This window comes from Choloepus didactylus, chromosome 8 (genome assembly GCF_015220235.1).
Source record: "Choloepus didactylus isolate mChoDid1 chromosome 8, mChoDid1.pri, whole genome shotgun sequence".
Lineage (NCBI taxonomy): Eukaryota > Metazoa > Chordata > Mammalia > Pilosa > Megalonychidae > Choloepus > Choloepus didactylus.
Window position 1 is genome coordinate 75185739 of NC_051314.1, and position 20014 is coordinate 75205752.

A 20014-nucleotide genomic window follows, 5' to 3' on the forward strand; every position below is an offset into this window, starting at 1 on the left:
TCCCGGTCATCCCTTCTGGCCTGCTGCTGTGTCCTATTCTCTAGACTACTCAACTTTGGAGGTGAATTTAAACCTCTTTATAGATGGACACTCTGAATTTGTTGGCATGGGTGTGGGGTGTGTGGCAGGCCTGTTCCCACAGGGCCTTTTCCCTAAATCCAGCACCGAATGAGTCAGGGAACAGGGCACCCAGCATTGGTCTCAGTGTGATTGTGTACCATAAGCGTAACATCAGAATGAAAATGAAATTGTTTTCATTTTGATGTTTCTCTAACACCCCTCTCCTGTCCGGTCTACCCCTCCCCCAACCTCTAATAGCTAAAGGGTCTTTTATGAAGCAGACAAGGTTTTTTGACGTCTGACTCCTTCCATTAAATTAATAAGTACTGACCTCCTAATATTTAAGTGTTTACTATCTATTGCTGTAAAGTTTTGTATATTTTGTAAACTTTTTTTCCCCAAATAGTAGATGTCTAAAATCATTGTACATCTGATTCTTTTATATTCCATTGTTCGGCACAAACTGTGGTTTTTATTTAGAATAAAAAAAGGAAATTTGAAAGACAAGTTGTTTTCCTATTGGCTGTGAACACACTCATACCTTGAGTTCTGAATATCTGGGCTCATCACCCTTTTTGTAGCAGCAGATGCCAGAATTCTTTCAGATAGCACATTTTCCTTTCCTGTAGCTGGAATTTCCCTGGATGAATTCATTAACCTGTTTTTAGTGGAAAATTAAGTCAATGATCTAGCCTTTTTCAGAGGAAACATCCCTGAGGGCATCTTCTTTCAGCCTGGAGAAGGCAGTGGGCAGTTGGACTCGACAGTCCTGAGAGTTGGCCACAAATTGTCTTGCCAATACTATCTAATTCTCTGTGACTGGGTGTGACTTTGAGCGGGGAGGGGCAGATGGAGAGTAAGGAAAAAGGAAGAATCGAATGGAGGAGGCAAAGGTTTGGCATAATTTCATGAGGTTGATACAGATGTATTCACAGAGAGAAGGAGGTGGGGGCCTCGAGAAACTAGGGACTGGCGCAGCCTGTCTGGTGTCAGCACTCGGCCGGCACTGGGTCCCATCTGTGCTCAGTAGTGCTGAGCTGCACAGCCAGGCCCTGCTCTCCCCGCTCCCGTGGAAGGAAAGGCCCTGAGGAAGTAGGCATGCTGCCAGGTGGGTAAGTGGCTGCCAAATTGGAATCTGTGGGAAAAAGAGCAAGATCTTGGGGAAGTGGCCTCTGAGAAGTGATAGAAATGCAAAGTTCGGTTTCCTTTGGAAAACTTCTGGAGCCCAAGTCAGAGCAGGCTGTGATACAGGCATCTGATCTTGGCTTGGTTTTTACCTGGGAACAAGGGAGAAGTCTTTTCAATGCATCGTTTTTGCACTGTTAGGTTAAGCCTTTACTGCAACCCTAGACTCTCCTGGTTCAAAAAACCTTCAGCTCTGCACCACTGAGGATAGTTTAAGACCCTTCCAGGTTTGCGCCCCATAAGCAGGGCAATTGCAGATACAGATTTTCCTCCATGCTCCTGGCAAACCTGGGTACATACACATTGAAGCACATGGTTAATGCATCTGGTGAACACAGTTTCAGGTGTCTGAGAACAGAGAAGACAGCTCTCCGGGTAAGGGAGTAGTTACTCCAAATTAAATATTTCAGAGCACTTGAGCAGGACAGAGGAGGCGGAAAAGAAGATATCAGTGATTACATCCACCATGCCTTCATTCCACAGCAGGATTAAGAGGCTAAGGACTTGGAACTGGAAGGCAGAAACTAGGACCTGTTCTTTGGCTTTTTTGTTTAAATCAGAGTTTGTCATAGTCACTGTCATATTTTCCCAAAATGATCAATGAGCCTTTTCCCAGAAGACCTACTTGTTAACAAGAGGGTTTCTTTGCCTCTCTATAGGACAAGTGTCAGTAGAGGTGAGTTGCTAGACAGTAAAATTCTGCAAAGACTTGGCCAGAGAGAAACAAGAATAAGGGTGAGAAGTGACTTAGAAGAACGCCAGAATGCTGCCTTGCAGCAGAGTTGTTGAGTTCCCACTTTTGGCCTCCCCTTTCCTGTGCAGGGACAGAGGCTGTCGCTGCCTGCTGCGACATCCGATATGGATGTCCCTTGATGTTCTCCTACGATCTGAAGGGAAAGGGAGAGATGGGGGATTTCTGTCAGGCTGTCTCCCTAGAAATCTGGCATGTCCTAGATTCAGAGCTGGGAGGAGGTCAGGTGTGAGAAGCGTTGACCGAGTGCTTCCAGGGGAGGTGGAGCAGAATGGACAAGGGGTGGGTATCGGCAAGGAAATGGAGCCGCGTTTCCTGGCTGGCTGGGGGTGGGAAGATCATCCTGCCAACCCAGCTGCAGGGCGCCTGCCTCCGACCTCGGGTTCACCCGCCCCTGCTGTCCCCACCCCCTGCCGTTTGTCACAGCACTGAGGATGCACAGCTAAGGAATGTCCTGCGGGGGCCTCCTGGTTCCTTGGCCTCTGCCCCCTTGTCCCCACAACCTGCATAGTGTGCTGGGAAGTCAACAAGCACACCAACGCAAAAGGAAAGTTTGTGAGATTCCGGCAGAGCTCCCTCTTTCCGGCCAGGGTGATTTATGAAATGAGCGCGTCTGGTTTCCTTTGCTGAACATCCCTTTAGCCTTCGTTGCCTTCCCAACCCAGTTGGAAGTGCAGATTTTTCAGAGATCCAGAGTCATGGCTGTCTATTATTTATTTCACCCACCCACCCCTTTTTTTTTTTTTTAACTGCCTGCCTCTCTTAGACACACGGACCAAGACAAATAGCACAACACCGAGGAGCCATTCTCTCTCCCTTCCTGCCCCGGTATTTTAAGACACACTTAAAACTGACCATGGGTGCTCAGACCTCCCCTCTCCCCCCAAAAAATCTCTCATCTACACCTCCAGCCTTTTCATTTCACTGAGGACAACTGGAATCTACCCCAGCTGGCTAAGAGACAGAGGCGTGGAGATGGGTGAGGTATTTGGAGGTGAAGAGGGTGCCTGAAAGTTCAGGCTTGGGTGGGGGTGGGAGCCGGCTGCACTGGGCTGAGTGCCCTCCTTGGTGATGACGATGGAATGCTGGGTGGAGGAGGAGGAGGAGGATTCATGTCTCCTGGCTCTGGCCTGGTCCTTGGGAAGGTAATGAACCACAGCGCTCAGGAGCCGGTTCCGGAAGCTCGGGCTGAGAAAGTTATAAAGGATGGGGTTGGCGACACAGTGTAGCATGGAGAAGCAGTCGATGATGTCGTAGAAGAAGTAGAGCAGGTGGGTCAGGTAGCAGTGGAGAGTGACGTGGGTTCCGTGCAGCGTGAGCAGCAGCAGGGTCACGTGGTAGGGCAGCCAGCAGAGGACAAAGACGGCTATGTAGGCACACACCAGCAGGCAGTGGCGCCGGCCCTCGGGCTGGCCTGCCTGCCGGAGCCTGCAGGCTGTCAGTATGTTGAAGACCACAATGAGAGGTAAGGGGAGCAGGAAGCCCAGGACGGTGGTGGACAGGGTCACCGCCAGGGCCCACGTGCTGTACGTTTCGAAGGGTGCCATGAAGAGGCACATGGGCTCAAGGCTGTCCACCAGCTGGATGTGGACCACCTCGGGCAGTGGGATGATGGCCGAGAGGACCCAGACGGCTGCACACACGGCCCGCCGCGCTCGGTGCTGGTGGCGCTGCCAGGTGGGAGAGGCGCCAGTGAGGGTAATGTAGCGGTCGACGCTGAGGCACACCAGGAAGAAGATGCTGCTGTACATGTTGACGAAGTACAAGTAGTGAGTGAAGCGGCAGGAGAAGGTGCCCCAGAGCCAGATGTAGTCCAGCGTGACCTCCAGCATCCACACGGGCAGAGACAGGACAATGCCCAGGTCTGCTATGGCCATGTTGAGGACGTAGAGGTTCAGCAGCCCTGCCCGGCCTGGGCAACGCCAGTTGACGTATATCACCAGGAGGTTCTCCACCAGACCGATCACAAATATGGCCAGGTAGAGGACAAAGAGGACCACTCGCTTGGTGCTCTCGCTGAGCTCCACGTGGCACTCGGACAAAGTGTGGTTGAAGAAGTACATCAGTTCTGTCCAGTTGTGGATCTCTCCAAAGTCACTGGCAGTGACTGTGGTGGAATTCTCCGAGGGGCTGGGCCCTGAGCTAGATTTGACTGACATCAGGACCAGCAAACACCTGTTGGAAAGAAGGGAGGGGTGGAAGAGAAAGCAGACCTCAAAAGCAGTCTTGTGCCCCCAAGGTGGAAGGACGCAAGGACTGGGGTTTTGGGGGGAAAGATTCTAGGCCTGAAGAGGAAAGAAGAAACTTGAGCATTCAAACTGTGACTCAGTAATTTACAACTTGCTTTCCAGCTTTGACTCAAGAGCAGAGATGGCTTTATTAGGGGTCTTCAGTGCTGGAAGAGACCCAGACCATTTGTGCCCAAAAGGATTTCTTCCCAGCTCCAGCCAGTCCCACCCACCTCCAGCCCCAGGTGGTCTCCATCCTCCACTTCCTTCTGGCTTTGGCCCTTTCACATAGTCTTCCTTAGGGGCTCTCTTGCTCCGTCTTGCCATTTGGGATATGGGTGTGAGCATGTACATGTGCACACACACACACACACACACACACACACCCCTCTAATTCATCCCCTGGAAAACCTGTAGATCATGTAGGAAGGCAGGTTGTCCCAAAGCCCTGGTACCTTCTTCCCTGGGAGAGGGTGACACTCACGTGAATTCTGGTTGGGAGAACCTCGGCCTGGGGTCCTGGAGGGCCGGCGGGTCTGAGCTGTTGGGGAGTTGCATGGACGCTGGAGGGGCTCTGGCTGAGGGGCTGGCTTTGCTACTGGCTTCAGGGCCGCCCCTCTCAGGCGGGAAGTAGCTATCACTGGCTGAGGCTCTGTGGGACAGGACCGTGTTTTTTCCTGCCTTTCCCCAATCCAGTTAGAGGGGAAGTCACAGCAAAAAGACCCTCTGTGCCAGTGGTGGGGAGGAGTCAGGCTGCAAGCATTAAAATCCAGACTCCTCATTCATCAGCTATGTGAATTTACCTCTTTAAACCTCCCTTCTTTCTTCTGCAAAATGGGGACCACGGTAGGATCTGCTAATAGGGGTTGTAAGAATTAAGTGAGCCCTCAAGCTGAAATGCTTAACACAGGGCACAGCATGTGATAAATGCTTAACCGAGATGCACGAATTTTCCTCTCTCTGCCTCTGCTTGGGCTCCCATGGTCCTGTGTCTGTCTTGATCCCTACCAAAGCAGAACTGAACTGGGCAGGGGTCTGAAATAAATCTAAATATCTGTCACACTTTTAATGACTGAACCTTCTGCTGCTGGGTCCTGCCCCCCACCACCCTCCGTTCTGCTCAGCCCTTTTCAAGGGGATCGTTCTGGGATTTGTGGTTAGAATCTGGGGAGGGAGAAAAGGCTGAATATGGGGTGGGGAAGTTGGCTGCGTCAGCTTCAGGGAGGCTTGCGGACCAGAAGGAGAACAGCACCCCACTCCCCCACCCCCAGCTCTATATTTCTTAAAAAGTGTGGCACCAAGCCAGGAGAGTATCACCAGGGGGCTTGGGGGGTTGCTCCCGAATTTTGAGTCCATCAACTTGTGTCACTGGTGAACTTCTTGTGTCAGCAGAGCTTCGTGCATCCCAGAGCATGTTGCCTCGGTTAATCTCATTTGCTCTTGGGACACCCATCTGGGGAGGTAGGACGGGCTGCTGTATCGCCTCTGCGGCCCAGAGAGGCTGCCTGTTTCACACAAGCCACACTTTTGTCAGCGCTGCCTGGAGCTGGGCCCATATTTTGTGGGATGTGGGGTCCAGTGCGTGTTGTCTGGAACAGATATTTTTAATTTTTCAGTTTCCTTAAAACTTCCCCTCACATATCAGATCACTCTTAGCTCAAGAAATCTGTCATGATTTGCCACGATGATGTGGGATGTGGTTTACTTTGTTGTTTTTTTTTCAGACAGTTCTACTCTCTTTGGGATCTCAGTTTCTATCCTATGAGTATCCCCCCCCCCCAATAAGGAGCGTTCTGAGAATTTTCGCTGCCCTCTCTATGCCTTTGACCCGTGTCCGTGGAAGGATCCAAGGAAGACCCTACTTGTGGGCTCTGCTTTCTCCACATGGATCATACTTTCTGACCTTTGGCCATTCATTCCTCTTGCGGCTGCATTTTAGCGGCTCATGTCTCCTGGGTCTCAGAATCTCCCCCCACCAACCCCCGCCGGGCCCTCTTTCCTCCTGCGTGGAGCCTTCCCCCTTCCCCTCCAGCTCCACCTGCTCACATCTCCTGATGCATATTTGCAGCAAGTGGAAGTGATGGTGGTTCCTTCTGGCAAAGACTCAGAGAGAAAGTTGCTTCCTCAGGAAGGAGTTAAGTGATAACTCTGCAGTTTTCCTATGGGTTTTTTTTTTTTTTTTTGAGGGGGTGGTGGATGAGGGATTCGTGGTATGGGCAGCTGGAAAGAGAGAGATTAAGAGGAAGGGAAAGAGGGAGGTGCAGCAGGCCAGGCTCCTTGCCAACCTAGGCAGGAGGAGGGGCAAACAGCATTGCTCCAAGCAGCAGGAGCCACAGCATTGAAACAATTCATGGAAATTTACTTTTTCTTCCCCCACCCCCCCCTTTTTTTTTCAAAAAATATAGACAAGACATTGTGGTCAACAATCAGAAAGGAAGGAAGGTACCAGGGAGGGGGTATTGAGAGGCCTAGATAAAGGCAGGCAGCTTCTGCAAGTCAGGAGGGGGCAAAGGGCTTGTGCCTGGACTCTGGGGGAAGGGGTGAGGCAGGTTGCCCCAGGGATTCCCCTACTCACCTGGCAGCGTGGCCAAGAACCCGCCTTAATGTGGTGAGGGCAGGTGGGGGGTGGAGAGTCGGAGGAGTTCTGCAGTGACTGCACACCCACCCCCAGCCTGAGCTTCCAGGAGGTCACTGAGTGCCGAAGCCAGGTCCGGCTGTGGGGGTCACTCTACCATCCTGCTAAGGCTTCCCCAAGCCGGAGAGACAGACTTGTCTGCTTAGTGGCACCAGATAAGGGTCTCCCCATCCTCCCCCAACTCCTAAAGGAGGATGAGGCCCAGTTCCCCTGACCTTGGCTCTCTGTGCTCTGCTCTTCCCTTCTCACTAACCTTCATTGGGACATACTGGAGATAATGCCAGATTTGGGATCAGAACTAGCTTTAACACCTTGATCCTCTGTTCAGTAGCTGTGTGACTTTGGGCAAGTCACTTAACCTTTCTGAGCCTCAGTTTCTTTATATGTGAAGTGAGGATAATGCTGCCTCCCTCACAGGGTTATTGTGTGGCCTACATGAGAATAGATGTAAAATACTTGGCATAAGTGTGCCTTTTTCCCACTTGTGGGGACAAGGAAAAAGAGATCTGCTGATCGGCTGTTGTGGAATTGGTCTTGAGATACCTCTCTCTATTCCCACCATCAGTAGCCAGTTTTTTTTTGAACTGCATCAATACCAGCTCCCTCTTTTATATAGTTGTCTGAGGTTGTGTTTCTTACAAAGAAGGGTAAGCACATTCCAAAATGCCACTATAAATCACACAGAAGAGATGCAATAATAGTAACAGCTACCATTTATTGAATACTCACCATTTCACAGACATGGTTGTAAGATGTTTTACACGTATTTTCTCATTTAATTCTCCTATCAGAGTTGAGAAAGCTGAGGCACAGAGAGGTTAAATAACTTGCACGAGTTACACTGCTAGTAGTTTGATAAACCCATATTATAAGGATTCTTAACCTGGATTCCTTACATCTAATGGATTGAACTGTCTATGAACTCCCTGAAAGCATATGCAAAATTTTGTCTGTTGTGTTAAGCACATTTTTATGGGGGCTTAGAGCCTTCCTTAGATTCCCAAAAGGGTCTATGACATTGAAAAGTTTAAAAATGACTGCCCTATGGTGGTTTCTTAGACTTTACACCCAAAGCCCAAGCAACAAAAGAAAAAATAGATAAATGGGACCTCCTCAAAATGAAATATCTTTGTGCTTCAAAAGTCTTTGTCAAGAAAGTGAAAAGGCAGCCTACTCAGTGGGAGAAAATATTTGAAAACCACATATCTGATAAGGGTTTAATATCCAGAAAATATAAAGAATTCTACAACTCAACAATAAAAAGACAAACAACCCAATTAAAAAATGGGCAAAGGCTTGAATAGATACTTTTCCAAGGAGGATAGACAAATGGCTAAACAGTACATGAAAAAGATGCTCAATATCACTAGCTATTAGGGAAATGCAAATCAAAACCACAAGATATCATTTCATACCTATTAGAATGGCCACCATTAAAAAAACAGAAAACCACACGTGTTGCAGAGGATGTGGAGAAATAGGAACACTTATTTGTAGCTGGTGGGAATGTAAAATTGTGCATGCAACCATTGTGGAAGACAGTTTGGCAGTTCCTCAGAAAGCTAAGTATAGAATTGCCATATGACCCAGCAATCCTGCTACTAGATATATATTCAGAAAAACTGAAAGCAGGAATGTGAACAGACATTCGCACACATGTTCATAATGGGGCATTATTCACAACTGCCAAAAGATGGAAACAACCCAATATCCATCAACCTATGAATGGATAAACAAAATGTGGTAAACATAAATGATGGGCTATTACACAGCTTTAAGAAGGAATGAAGTCCTGCTGCATGTGACAACATGGATGAACCTTGAGAACATAATGTTGAATGAAATAAGCCAGACACAAAAGGATAAATATTGTATAGTCTTGCTAATATGAACTAACATGAACTACTTAAAGTAGCAAACTCATAGAGTTAAAATCTAGAGTGTAGGTTGCCAGGAGATAGAATGAGGGGAGAGAATGGGGAGCTGATGCTTAATTTGTGCAGAAATTTTAATAAGGTTGATTGTAAAGTTTTGAAAATGGATAGGGGTGATGGTAGCACATTACTGTGAGTGTAATTAACAGTGCTGAATTATGAGTGTGCTTGTACCTGGTTTGAAAGGGAAAGTTTAGGGTCATGTATATCACTAGGAGGAAAGCTAGAGGATAAAGCATGGGACTGTATAACACAGTGAACCCAGTAGTGGACGATGACTGTGGTTAATAGTACAAACATAAGAATGTCTTTCCATGCAGTAGAACACATGTACATCACTATTACAAGGTGTTAATAATAGGGTGGTATATGGGAAAAATACAGCTAGTGCAAACTATGAACTATAGTTGACAGTAATATTCTAATATTCTTTTGTCACTTATAATAAAGGTACTGTACCAATGCTAGGGTCAATAATGGGGGGAGATAAGGGGTATGGGTTTTTTTCTTTTTGGAGCAATGAAAATGTTCTCAAATTGATCGTGGGGATGAATGCACAACTCTGTGTTTATACCATTGATTGTACGCTTTGGATGGATTGTATTGTGTGTGAATAAAACTGTTTTCTTAAAAAAATGCCCTAGAAGAACTTCCAAAGGACAGGGCTAGGATACAGAAGCATGTAGGGCATCCACTTCTATGAAGGTGTTTCAGCCCTGGGAATTCTGGGACAGGTGTGATGATTCCAGGAGGGGTGTGAGAAGGGGAAGGTGAATTGTCTTTGTCCTTCCCATCCCCCCATCCTCCTCACCCATCCTTCCACAAGATGAAGGACAACTGTTTCCTCTCTATGATTTCCCAAGAGGCTGGGAGTTGCTACAGTAGTCTAAGGAAGAGGAAGCTTGGAAAGGCTGATAAGAGGCTGGAAGGGCCCCAGATACCATTTCCCCCAGGGAAACCAACCCCACCCAGCAACCTCCTAGCAGACCTCAGCTCTTCCTTCAGTTTTCCACCCCTCCCTTGGCTTCTGTCCATCCGGAGACTCCCCCATCTCCTGATCTCCATCACTTCCCTGGGCTTCTCGGTAGATGTGGGGATAATTCGCAGCTGGTTCCAGATTTATTTAGTTTTTGCTAATTTACATTGAGCACCTAATGTGTGCTGGACAGAAATCCCCCTTGAGTTCTGCAGTGCTGATTTTCTGAGGTTTCACCATTTTGATGAAGACAAATGGATTCCTAGACTTTCTGAAAGATGGCATTGGGAGGCCTCTAGGAAGTCATCTTGATTCTCCTTCGTTATAAACATGGGGAAATGGAGACTCCAGGGAACCTCGTATTGTTGGACAATGTAAGAAACTTGGTGAAAGTGGAAAGTGAAGTCAGATATTGCAGTGCCATCTACCATCTACCTCATTCTTTCATCACTGAGGGGTATTGGAAATTCAGAAATGATAAGACCCAGTCCCTGTCCTCAAGGGGCTCCGAGTCCAACCGTGTTCTAGTGTTTAGCCCACTCAAGGCACAAAGTGGAGCTTCTGGATTTCTATTATTTTTCTTCCCATAAAAGACAATGACTGTTATAAGCCAGACACAAAAGGACACAAATATGGTATGATCTCATTGATTTGAAACAATTAGAATAAGCAAACTCACAGAGTCAGAATCTAGAATATAGGTTACTATGGGACAGGGTGGGGATAGGGAATGGAAGGTTATGACTTAAAATGTACAGGGTTCCTATTTGGAATAAAGGAAATATTTGGTAATAGATGGTGATGATGATAGCATAACACTGTGAATGCAATTAACAGCATTGAAATAAACATCTGAATATGATTAAAAGGGGGAAATGTTAGATTGTATATATGGTAACAGAATGAAAATAAAAAATCCATGGAACTATACTACCCAAACACTGAACCCTAAGTTAAACCGTGAACTTCAATAATACAATTATAAAAATGTGCTCTCATCAGTTGTAACAAGTGCTCCACACCAATGCAGTGTGATGGTGGTGGGGCGGTGAATGGGAATCCTGTATTTTATGCATCATTGTTCTGTAAATCCACAACTTCTCTAATTAAAAAAGAAAGAAAAAGAAAGCAAGGATTGTTGACCCATTTTGTAGTCTCTGGGGGAAAGAGGTTTGGGCCCACCTCCAGGAGTCCTCTCTAGAGTGTCAGAGAACTGTGGACTGGTCAGGGCTTTGGTTTCTTCTAGCACCTCCCGATGGAGGACACAAACCACTTGCTGCTGGGCTCCGCCTGAGGCTGCCTCTCCAGGGGACTGCCTTGCCGAGAGGGCAGGAGAACACTCACAGAGAAGCCCAGTGTCTCCCTAGCCCCGCTCAGTCCCCCAGCCCCTCAGCCCCCAGCCCCTCAGCTCTTCAGCCCCTCAGTCCTCCTAGCCCCCCAGCCCCAACCCCCAGCTTCCCAGCCCCTCAGCATTCCAGCCCTCGTTCCTCACAGAAGGAGCCTGGTCCAGTCAGATCTGGGCTCCGGCCAGAGCCCAATCTCATCAGAGTGCCCTGGCCTTCCACGAGGAAGTGGTCCTCACTCCTTCTTTTTGCTGTTCTGATCCTTTCCGAGGAGCAGAGGGTCAGCGTCTGTCCACCTCTAGCCCTTCCTTTGCCACCCAGTTCTTCAACTCCTGCAAAGAAGGGGTGTGCCCTTTTTAGTCCTGGGGGTTTCTGCTCTGGGCTTAGCAGGGTGCTAGAAACCCTGCGGGGCTAGGGACAGGTTTGTGCAATTAACCCTTCATCCTTCCCTTCCCGGCCTTCAGAATTGCTCTGTAGGACCCATATGGGGGCTATCAGAGGGCGCCCTGATACTGGAGAATTTGGCTACTGTGAGGATGGGCTGAGGCTCCCCCTGGCGGCAGATCCTAGGAGGACGCCCGAGCCGAGACTGCAGTGGCGCGCAATGACCACCAGAGGGCGCGTGACTCCTCTCGGGCACTCCCGTCCCCTCTCCCAGTGTCCCCTCTTCTCTTATTAAAGGATAAACCTTGGTAAATGCGGATGGGGGAGTCGCCTGGGGCTGTGAAACCTTGGCTTCTCCTGTCCCCGCCCCACACTCCTCTTCACACCACCCCACTGTGGTGAAACGTGGTAATCATCCCCACCCTCGTCCTGAAAGCCCCTCCATCGACAGTTTCCGTAGGGCCCAGTCTCTAGTTCTTCCTTTAGCCTCCTCAGCAGGAAGATCCCCCATCCTCTCCATCTGAACCTTACCAGTTGTCAGGGTTTAGAGCCCTCCTGTCCTGCGTGATCCTTGTTGAACAGAGTCTTGGTGGCAACACATAGAAAATAAAGCTGGGAAGATGATTTCTGCTTTCCAAGTATCTCAGGGGCGGCGTTCTGGATGTGGGGCTGGTCAGGGGAGGGCCTCGGAACAGGAGGGGCAGAGGGCAACACGACCTGACAGGACTGGGGAAGGGGCTTTTATAGGAGGACCTGCTCTGCATAAGTCATTTCATTCTACACTCCCCACCCCGGCAACTCTGAAAAGGGTCATTACTGGGTGTGCCACCATTTCCTGTCTTCTCCCTCTTCTTTCCCTCCGTGGGCAGACCCCCTGTTGGCCACCCCCTACTGCTTCCCGCCCCATAGAAGACTGTCAGGAGGGGATCTATTCCTTTACACTCTTCACCTTTTCCCTCTAAGCCTAGAGAGACTGACAATAACTTGTTTTCTAAGAAGCAAAATTTTGTGTGTAAAGCAAGATGAGGGAACCCATGGTGGTGAGTCATGTCCGAGACAAGTACGTCTTCATCACGGGCTGTGACTCAGCTTAGGCAACCTGCTGGCCAGGCAGCTGGGCCGCCGAGGCCTGAGGGTGCTGGCCACGTGTCTCACGGAGAACAGGGCCGAGCAGCTGAGGGACCGGACGTCAGACAGGGTGGAGACGGTGATCCTGGACGTCACCAAGACAGAGAGCATCGCTGCAGCCACCCAGTGGGTGAAGGAGCGTGTCGGGGACAGAGGTGCCACTGGTACCTGTTTACTCTCTGTCTGTGAAGGGGAGCCTTCTCTTGTGCTGCCTGGGAAGATTTGTAAGATGCTGTGATTTTCCAGGGCTTGATTCTCCTGGCCTTCTTACCCTAGAGAGAGTAGAAATTTTAGGTTACCAGCACCCCTCAAAATCCCTCTGAGCCTTCCACATAATTCCAGCTTGATCCTCTTCTCTCCCCAACCCCCTGACCTCTGAGCTCTGTAGTTCTGCTGAGTGTTTGCACTGATGGGAATTTGCCCTTCCAGAATTCATTTTTATCTCTTCCCCTCCCTTTAAAGTTCAAAGTTCTGGAGTGCTTGACATGAACCTCAAGTTTAGATGAACTCCGAATAAGTTCGGGGCGGACGTTGTGGAGGAGGGGTGGCGCTGTCGGCCTTGAGAGCTGGCACCAGGGAGTGTTGCAGATGAAGCCACTGAGGCATGGAGTGCTGAGGAACTTGCTTCCGGGGAAGTAATTAGTGAGGGGCCCTGTTCTTTCTACTGCACATCTCTGCCAGTCTCTTCTCAGGGGGAAAAAAAGAATAGCACACTTGCTCCCTTTCCTGAATATAAAAGTAAAACACGCGCATGATGTAAAATACAAAGGTATAAATATAAAAACTCAATTAGACCATAGTCCTCCCACCCAGAAATAAGTACTGCTGAGATTTGGTGTTTTGCATTATGGCATATATATATATAGGTATATATAGTTTCACATCCTAGTATTTAGTTAACAACACATTTTCAACAGTTTTATCATCAAAAATTTTTCCAGAACATAATATCCGGTGTCTTCTATATTCCAACCTAATGATATCTGTGTATTCATTGCATCAAACTCTTATTGGCATGTGTTGAAGTTGTTTCCTTGCATACATAATATCTTAATAATCATCTTGTATGGAGGTTGTGTCACACTCTCAGGAATTTTTCTGAAGTAAAGTAAAATAACTGGGACAAAAACTGTGGCCAGGAAAAGTTTCTGGGCAGGAGAGGGACTCGTTTCTCAGGGCCTTATTCTCCCTTAATACTCCCAGACTCAAGGCTCTCTCGTCCCTCCCTAGCTCGGCCCAAGCTCTGCTCTTTCTGTCCTGAGGTCTATAGTTTGGAACTCTGACTAGTTCAAGTTGATGGGGTTGTAATTATTTTTTCTGCGTGTCTTCCAGGGAGGCTTTCTGAAAGCTGGGTGGGCTGGGAACTAAGGAGGATGGGGTGAGAGTAACCATCTAGGAGCGTGGTGGAGGGGTGACCCTCTATGTGGCCAGAGGGTGAGATCTGGACCCTAGGGTGTGGGTTGAGGCCACCTCACCTTTACCCCAAAGCCTCTCTGAGGATCCACCCCCAAATTCTCCATCATGGAGAATGAAGTAAAATGATGTTGTTTCTGAATTGATGCAAGTCGTTTGATGGGCCCATCTCCTGCTGTTGAATGCAGGCCTCCTCCCCAAGTTTCCCCAGGCCCTATGATTTTAAGTCTGTCTTTTCCCAACCACAGCAGGCCAGTAATTACTGGCTTTTCTTTTCTTTTCCATTCTTCTGGTTTTCTTCCTTTCTCTTCCTCTTCTTTTCCTTTCTTCTCTGGCTCTATCGTCGCCTCCCTGTCTTGCTCCTGGTCCTCTTCCTCCTTCTTCTCGCTCTCTTATTCCCTTAACATATATTTCTTGAGTTTACCTTATTTACTCAAAATCTGGGTGCTAGGCCCTGGGACTGGAAAGACAAGGAGGGACCTTCCCTGCCCTCTAGCAGCTCCAAGTAGATGCCAACCTCAAGACCTCAAGACCTCAGCCACCACATCTTTATTTCATCAACCTTCATGCCCCCTAACAGCACGTGGCTCAATAAAGAGGAACTCATTGGAATGTGAATTTGAACAAGCCCGCAGTGTCTCTCTCTAATATTTTCCCTGTCCATAGGGCTCTGAGGCCTGGTGAATATCACTGGCATCTCTGTGCCCAGGGAATCCAATGAGTGGCTGACCAAACGGGCTTTGTGAAAATACTGGACCTGAACCTGTTGGAGGTGATCGAGGTGACGCTGAGCCTGCTGCCCCTAGTGAGGAAGGTGAGGGGCCGCGTGGTCAACATCTCCAGCATCATCGCCGGCTGTCCCTTTTTGGTGGGGCTACTGCATCTCCAAGTATGGTGTGGAGGCTTTCTCAGACCCCTTAGGTATTGGGCTGGCCCATCCGTGGTTCTCCTGCTTCTGTTCTTCTGGGGAGCCATTTCTAGGGGTTCATTTAATCATAGTATTAGAGTCCCTGCTTCAAAGCCCTTGGTTCTCTCCCCTTTTGCTCACTCTCTCCCTTTCTGGATTCCAAAGGCCATTTATCTAACTGAGAAATAAATGCTGAGAGTGGAGGGGAGGGTGCGGATCATAGAGATGAGTAAGACACAAGTACGTAGGAGCTGACTTCCTCCTAGGAGAGATGGTACCTGTACACAATAAAAGACAACTGAAGACAGAGAGTTTACACACTTCCATTATCCCTTCACCCAAATTTGTCAAGCCTGCCGGGTTGCAGCATTCAGACCTGATGTCTATACCATTATTTGAGTAGCATCTTCATGGGCATCAGGTGCAGAACTTTGCCCTTTTTTTTTTTCCTTTTTAATTTTTATTGGGATTTTTCAGATACCATACGATTATCCAAAGATGCAGAGTATATAATCAGTTGCCCCTGGTACCCTCATACAGCTGTGCATCCATCACCACACTTAATTTTTGTTCAATTTTTAGAACCCTTTCATTACTCCAGATAAGAGATAAAGTGAAAGATGAAAAAAGAAAAAAAAAAAAAAAAAAAAAAGGAACTCGAATCCTCCCATATACCTAACCAAGCCCCCTCAATTGTTGACTCGTAGTATTGGTATAGTACATTTGTTACTGTTTATGAAAGAACATTGAAATACTACTAACTGTAGTATATAGTTTGCAATAGGTATATATTTCTTCCTTATATGCCCCTCTATTATTAACTTCTAATTGTATTGTCATACATTTGTTCTGGTTCATGGAAGAGATTTCTAATATTTGTACAGTTAATCATGGACATTGCCCACCATAGGATTCAGTTTTTTTTTTTATCTTCATTTTATTGAGATATATTCACATACCATGCAGTCATACAAAACAAATCGTACATTCGATTGTTCACAGTACCATTACATAGTTGTACATTCATCACTTAAATCAATCCCTGACACCTTCATTAGCACACACACAAAAATAACAAGAATAATAATTAAAGTGAAAAAGAGCAATTGAAGTAAAAAAGAACACTGGGTACCTTTGTCTGTTTGTTTGTTTCTTTCCCCTATTTTTCTACTCATCCATCCATAAACTAGACAAAGTGGAGTGTGGTCCTTATGGCTTTCCCAATCCCATTGTCACCCCTCATAAGCTACATTTTTATATAATTGTCTTGGAGATTCATGGGTTCTGGGTTGTAGTTTGATAGTTTCAGGTATCCACCACCAGCTACCCCAATTCTTTAGAACCTAAAAAGTGTTGTCTAAATTGTGCGTAAGAGTGCCCACCAGAGTGACCTCTCGGCTCCTTTTGGAATCTCTCTGCCACTGAAGCTTATTTCATTTCCTTTCACATCCCCCTTTTGGTCAAGAAGATGTTCTCCGTCCCACGATGCCAGGTCTACATTCCTCCCCGGGAGTCATATTCCACGTTGCCAGGGAGATTCATTCCCCTGGGTGTCTGACATAGGATTCAGTTTTATACATTCCCATCTTTTGACCTCCAACTTTCCTTCTGGTGACATTTATGACTCTGAGCTTCCCCTTTCCACCTCATTCACGCACCATTCGGCACTGTTAGTTGTTCTCACATCTTGCTACCGACACCTCTGTTCATTTCTAAACATTTAAGTTCATCCTAGTTGAACATTCTGCTCACACTAAGCAACCACTCCCCATTCTTAAGCCTCGTCCTATATCTTGGTACCTTATATTACATGTCTGTGAGTTTACATATTATAATTAGTTCCTGTCAGTGAGACCCTGCAATATTTGTCCTTATGTGTCTGGCTTATTTCACTCAGTATATTGCCCTCGAGGTTTCGTCATCAACCCATTTTTTTTTTTTTAAGATGGTTTTGTTCACACACCATACATTCCATCCTAAGTGAACAGTCGATGGTTCTCTGTATGGTCACATATTTATGTGTTCACCACCTTCACCACTATCCATATAAGGGCATCTACATTTCTTCCATAAGGCAGTAGGGAGAGTCAAAGAAGGTAGAGAGGCAAAAGAAAGAGGAAAAAAAAAAGACAGCTAGGAAGCAGCAACAGGAAAAATAACTTTAAATCAAAGTAGAGTAAAGAGTCAGACAACACCACCAATGTCAAGTTTCTAACATGCCTTTCCTATCCCCCCCTCTTATCTGCATTTACCTTGGTATATTGCCTTTGTTACACTAAAGGAAGCATAATACAATGACTCTGTTAGTTATAGTCTCTAGTTTATGTTGATTGCATCCCTCCCCCAATGCCTCCCCATTTTTAACACCTTGCAAGTTTGACATTTGCTTGTTCTCCCTCGTAAAAGAACATATTTGTACATTTTATCACAATTGTGAACACTCTAGATTTCACCAAGTTACAGAGTCCCAGTCTTCCCTCCTTTCTTCTGGTGTCTCACATGCTCCCAACCTTCCTTTCTCAACCATATTCATAGTTATCTTTGTTCAGTGTACTTAACATTGCTGTGCTAGCATCTCCCAAAATTGTGTTCCAAACCACGCACTCCTGTCTTCTCCTATCACCCTGTAGTGCTCCCTTTAGTATTTCCTACAGGGCGGGTGTCTTGTTCACAAAGTCTCTCATTGTCTGTTTGTCAGAAAATATTTTGAGCTCTCCCTCATATTTGAAGGACAGCTTTGCTGGATATAGGATTCTTGGTTGGCAGTTTTTCTCTTTCATTATCTTAAATATATCACATCACTTCCCTCTTGCCTCCATAGTTTCTGCTGAGAGATCCACACATAGTCTTATTAAGCTTCCTTTGTATGTGATGGATTGCTTTTTTCTTGCTGCTTTCAGGATTCTCTCTTTGTCTTTGACATTTGATAATCTCATTATTAAGTGTCTTGGCGTAGGCCTATTCAGATCTATTCTGTTTGGAGTACACTGCACTTCTTGGATCTGTAATTTTATGTCTTTCATAAGAGATGGGAAATTTTCATTGATTATTTCCTCTATTATTGCTTCTGCCCCTTTCCCCTTCTCTTCTCCTTCTGGGACACCAATGATATGTAAATTCTTGTACTTTGTTTCATCCTTAAGTTCCCAGAGATGTTGCTCATATTTTTTCATTCTTTTCTCCATCTGCTCCTTTGTGTGTAGGCTTTCAGGTGTTTTGTTCTCCAGTTCCTGCGTGTTTTCTTCTGCCTCTTGAGATCTGCTGTTGTATGTTTCCATTGTGTCTTTCATCTCTTGTGTTGTGCCTTTCATTTCCATAGATTCTACTAGTTGTTTTTTTGAACTATCGATTTCTGCCTTATGTATGCCCAGTGTTTTCTTTACAGCCTCTATCTCTTTTGTGAAATCTTCCCTGAACTTTTTGAATTGATTTAGCATTAGTTGTTTAAATTCCTGTATCTCAGTTGAAGTGTACATTTGTTCCTTTGACTGGGCCTAACTTCATTTTTCTTAGTGTAGGTTGTAGTTTTCTGTTGTCTAGGCATCTGACCTCCTAGGCCACCCCAATCAGGTTTTCTCAGACGAGAACAGGCTCAGGTCATGGAAGGAGGAAATATTCAGTATCCGGTTTCCCTGATAGTTTTTCTTAGAGGACTGACACACCTGTGCTTTTCTGCCCTGCAGGTGCACCTGTCAGTCTGTCACCAGCTTGTGTATGAGGGTGTGGCCTGTGGCTCTCCTCCCCCAGGCTTTGGGGTCTGGTTCCAGAAAGGCAGGCAGTAGAGCTGGGCCCCTCCCTTTCCTCTTGGGAAGCTGTGCCCCCTCCAGAGATGTCAGCTGCATATCAATAAGTTCTTTGTTTCTCTGACTCTGCTGATCAAAGTGTTTTGATTTTAAAATGGCTGAGGCTTTCTTTACTGCAAAGCTCAGAGAGCTGAAAATGGCTGAGGTTTTCTCCACAGAAAGCTCCCAAATTCACCCATCAGCCAGAGATAGCACCCGATCCTCTGGGCTCCCCGTCCTGAGACAGATATGTCCCCTGACTCTCCCAAGGTCAGTTGTCACCAAAAGCCTCTGTCTGCTTGTGAGGATTCACTGTCTGTGTTGAGCAGTTAACATTAAAACCCCAGTTGGAGCTGGGCTGAGAGAGTGCTGCTCTCTAACACCGTGAGGCTTCCGTGAGGGAGGGGCTCTCAACTCTCGGCTCTCAGTGCAGGTCTGCAGTTTTTACTTACAGATTTTATGCTATGATCTCGGGCATTCCTCCCAATTCAGGTTGGTGGATGATGAGTGGACAGTCACGTTTGTCTTCCCGCAGTTATTCCAGGTTATTTACTAGTTTTTTGGTTATTTATGAATTGTTCCAGGGTGAGACTAACAGTCTTCCACTCCTCTCTATGCCGCCATCTTAGCTCCAAGCCAGAACTTTGCTCTTAAAAGGTATGAATATTTACAATGATCTTTGAATAACTAAGGATCATAAATAGCAGACAAGTGTGTGAGTTTTGGGGCACAAAGGTTTATTTCAGGATTATTTGCTAATATGACAGATTCCAATTGTTTTTATATTTTTTCTGTTATTGCACAGGCTAGGAAAGGTAGTAGAAATTTGAATAGAAATAGTGATAGCAGATATCTTTTTTTTAAATGACGTTTTATTGAGATATATTAACATACCATATAATCCATCCAAAGTATACAATCAGCAGTTTACAGTATCATCATATAGTTGTGCATTCATTGCCACAATCAATTTTAGAACATTTTCATTACTCCAAAATAAAGAAAAAACTAAAAAAAGAACACCAAAAACATCCCATACACTTTATCCCCCCCAATTATTTATATATATTTTTGTCTTTATTTTATTACTCATCTGCCCATACACTGGGTAAAGGGAGTGTCAGTCACAAGGTTTTCACAATCACAGGGTCACACAATAAAAGCTATATAGTTATACAATCGTCATCAAGAATCAAGTCTACTGGAGTACAGTTCAACAGATTTACATATTTCCTTTTAGCTATTCTAGTACAGTAGAAACTAATAGGAATATCTATATAGTGCATAA

The 20014-nt window shown here is 46.3% G+C and overlaps 1 protein-coding gene and 1 pseudogene across 2 annotated transcripts; one reads left to right on the forward strand and one right to left on the reverse strand.

The window, feature by feature from the left end:
* Nucleotides 1–334: 334 nt before the first annotated feature.
* GPR182 (G protein-coupled receptor 182) lies at nucleotides 335–12191 on the reverse strand. Of its 2 annotated transcripts, none has more exons than XM_037848162.1 (2): nucleotides 12028–12191; nucleotides 335–4171 (listed from the first exon to the last, which is right to left on the reverse strand). In XM_037848162.1, exon 2 carries the CDS (start codon nucleotides 4153–4155, stop codon nucleotides 2938–2940), a length of 1218 nt encoding a protein of 405 aa, XP_037704090.1. In that variant the 5' UTR covers nucleotides 4156–4171; nucleotides 12028–12191; the 3' UTR covers nucleotides 335–2937. The 2 variants fall into 2 exon arrangements, with proteins under 2 accessions (XP_037704090.1, XP_037704089.1); XM_037848161.1 differs by lacking the exon at nucleotides 12028–12191 and adding an exon at nucleotides 4709–4802 and having other exon boundaries at nucleotides 336–4171.
* Nucleotides 12192–12518: 327 nt separating this feature from the next.
* LOC119542687 lies at nucleotides 12519–18662 on the forward strand (annotated as a pseudogene).
* The last annotated feature ends 1352 nt before the right edge of the window (nucleotides 18663–20014 follow it).

What these genes read in the sequence shown, in the direction of transcription:
- GPR182 (XM_037848161.1), bottom strand. Translation starts at nt 4,782, where the DNA reads ATGCAACTCCCCAACAGCTCAGACCCGCCGGCCCTCCAGGACCCCAGG. An exon ending in TTCTCCCAACCAGAATTCAC is followed by an intron (nt 4,172 to 4,708) that starts GTGAGTGTCACC and finishes TCTTTCCAACAG; the next exon opens with GTGTTTGCTGGTCCTGATGT.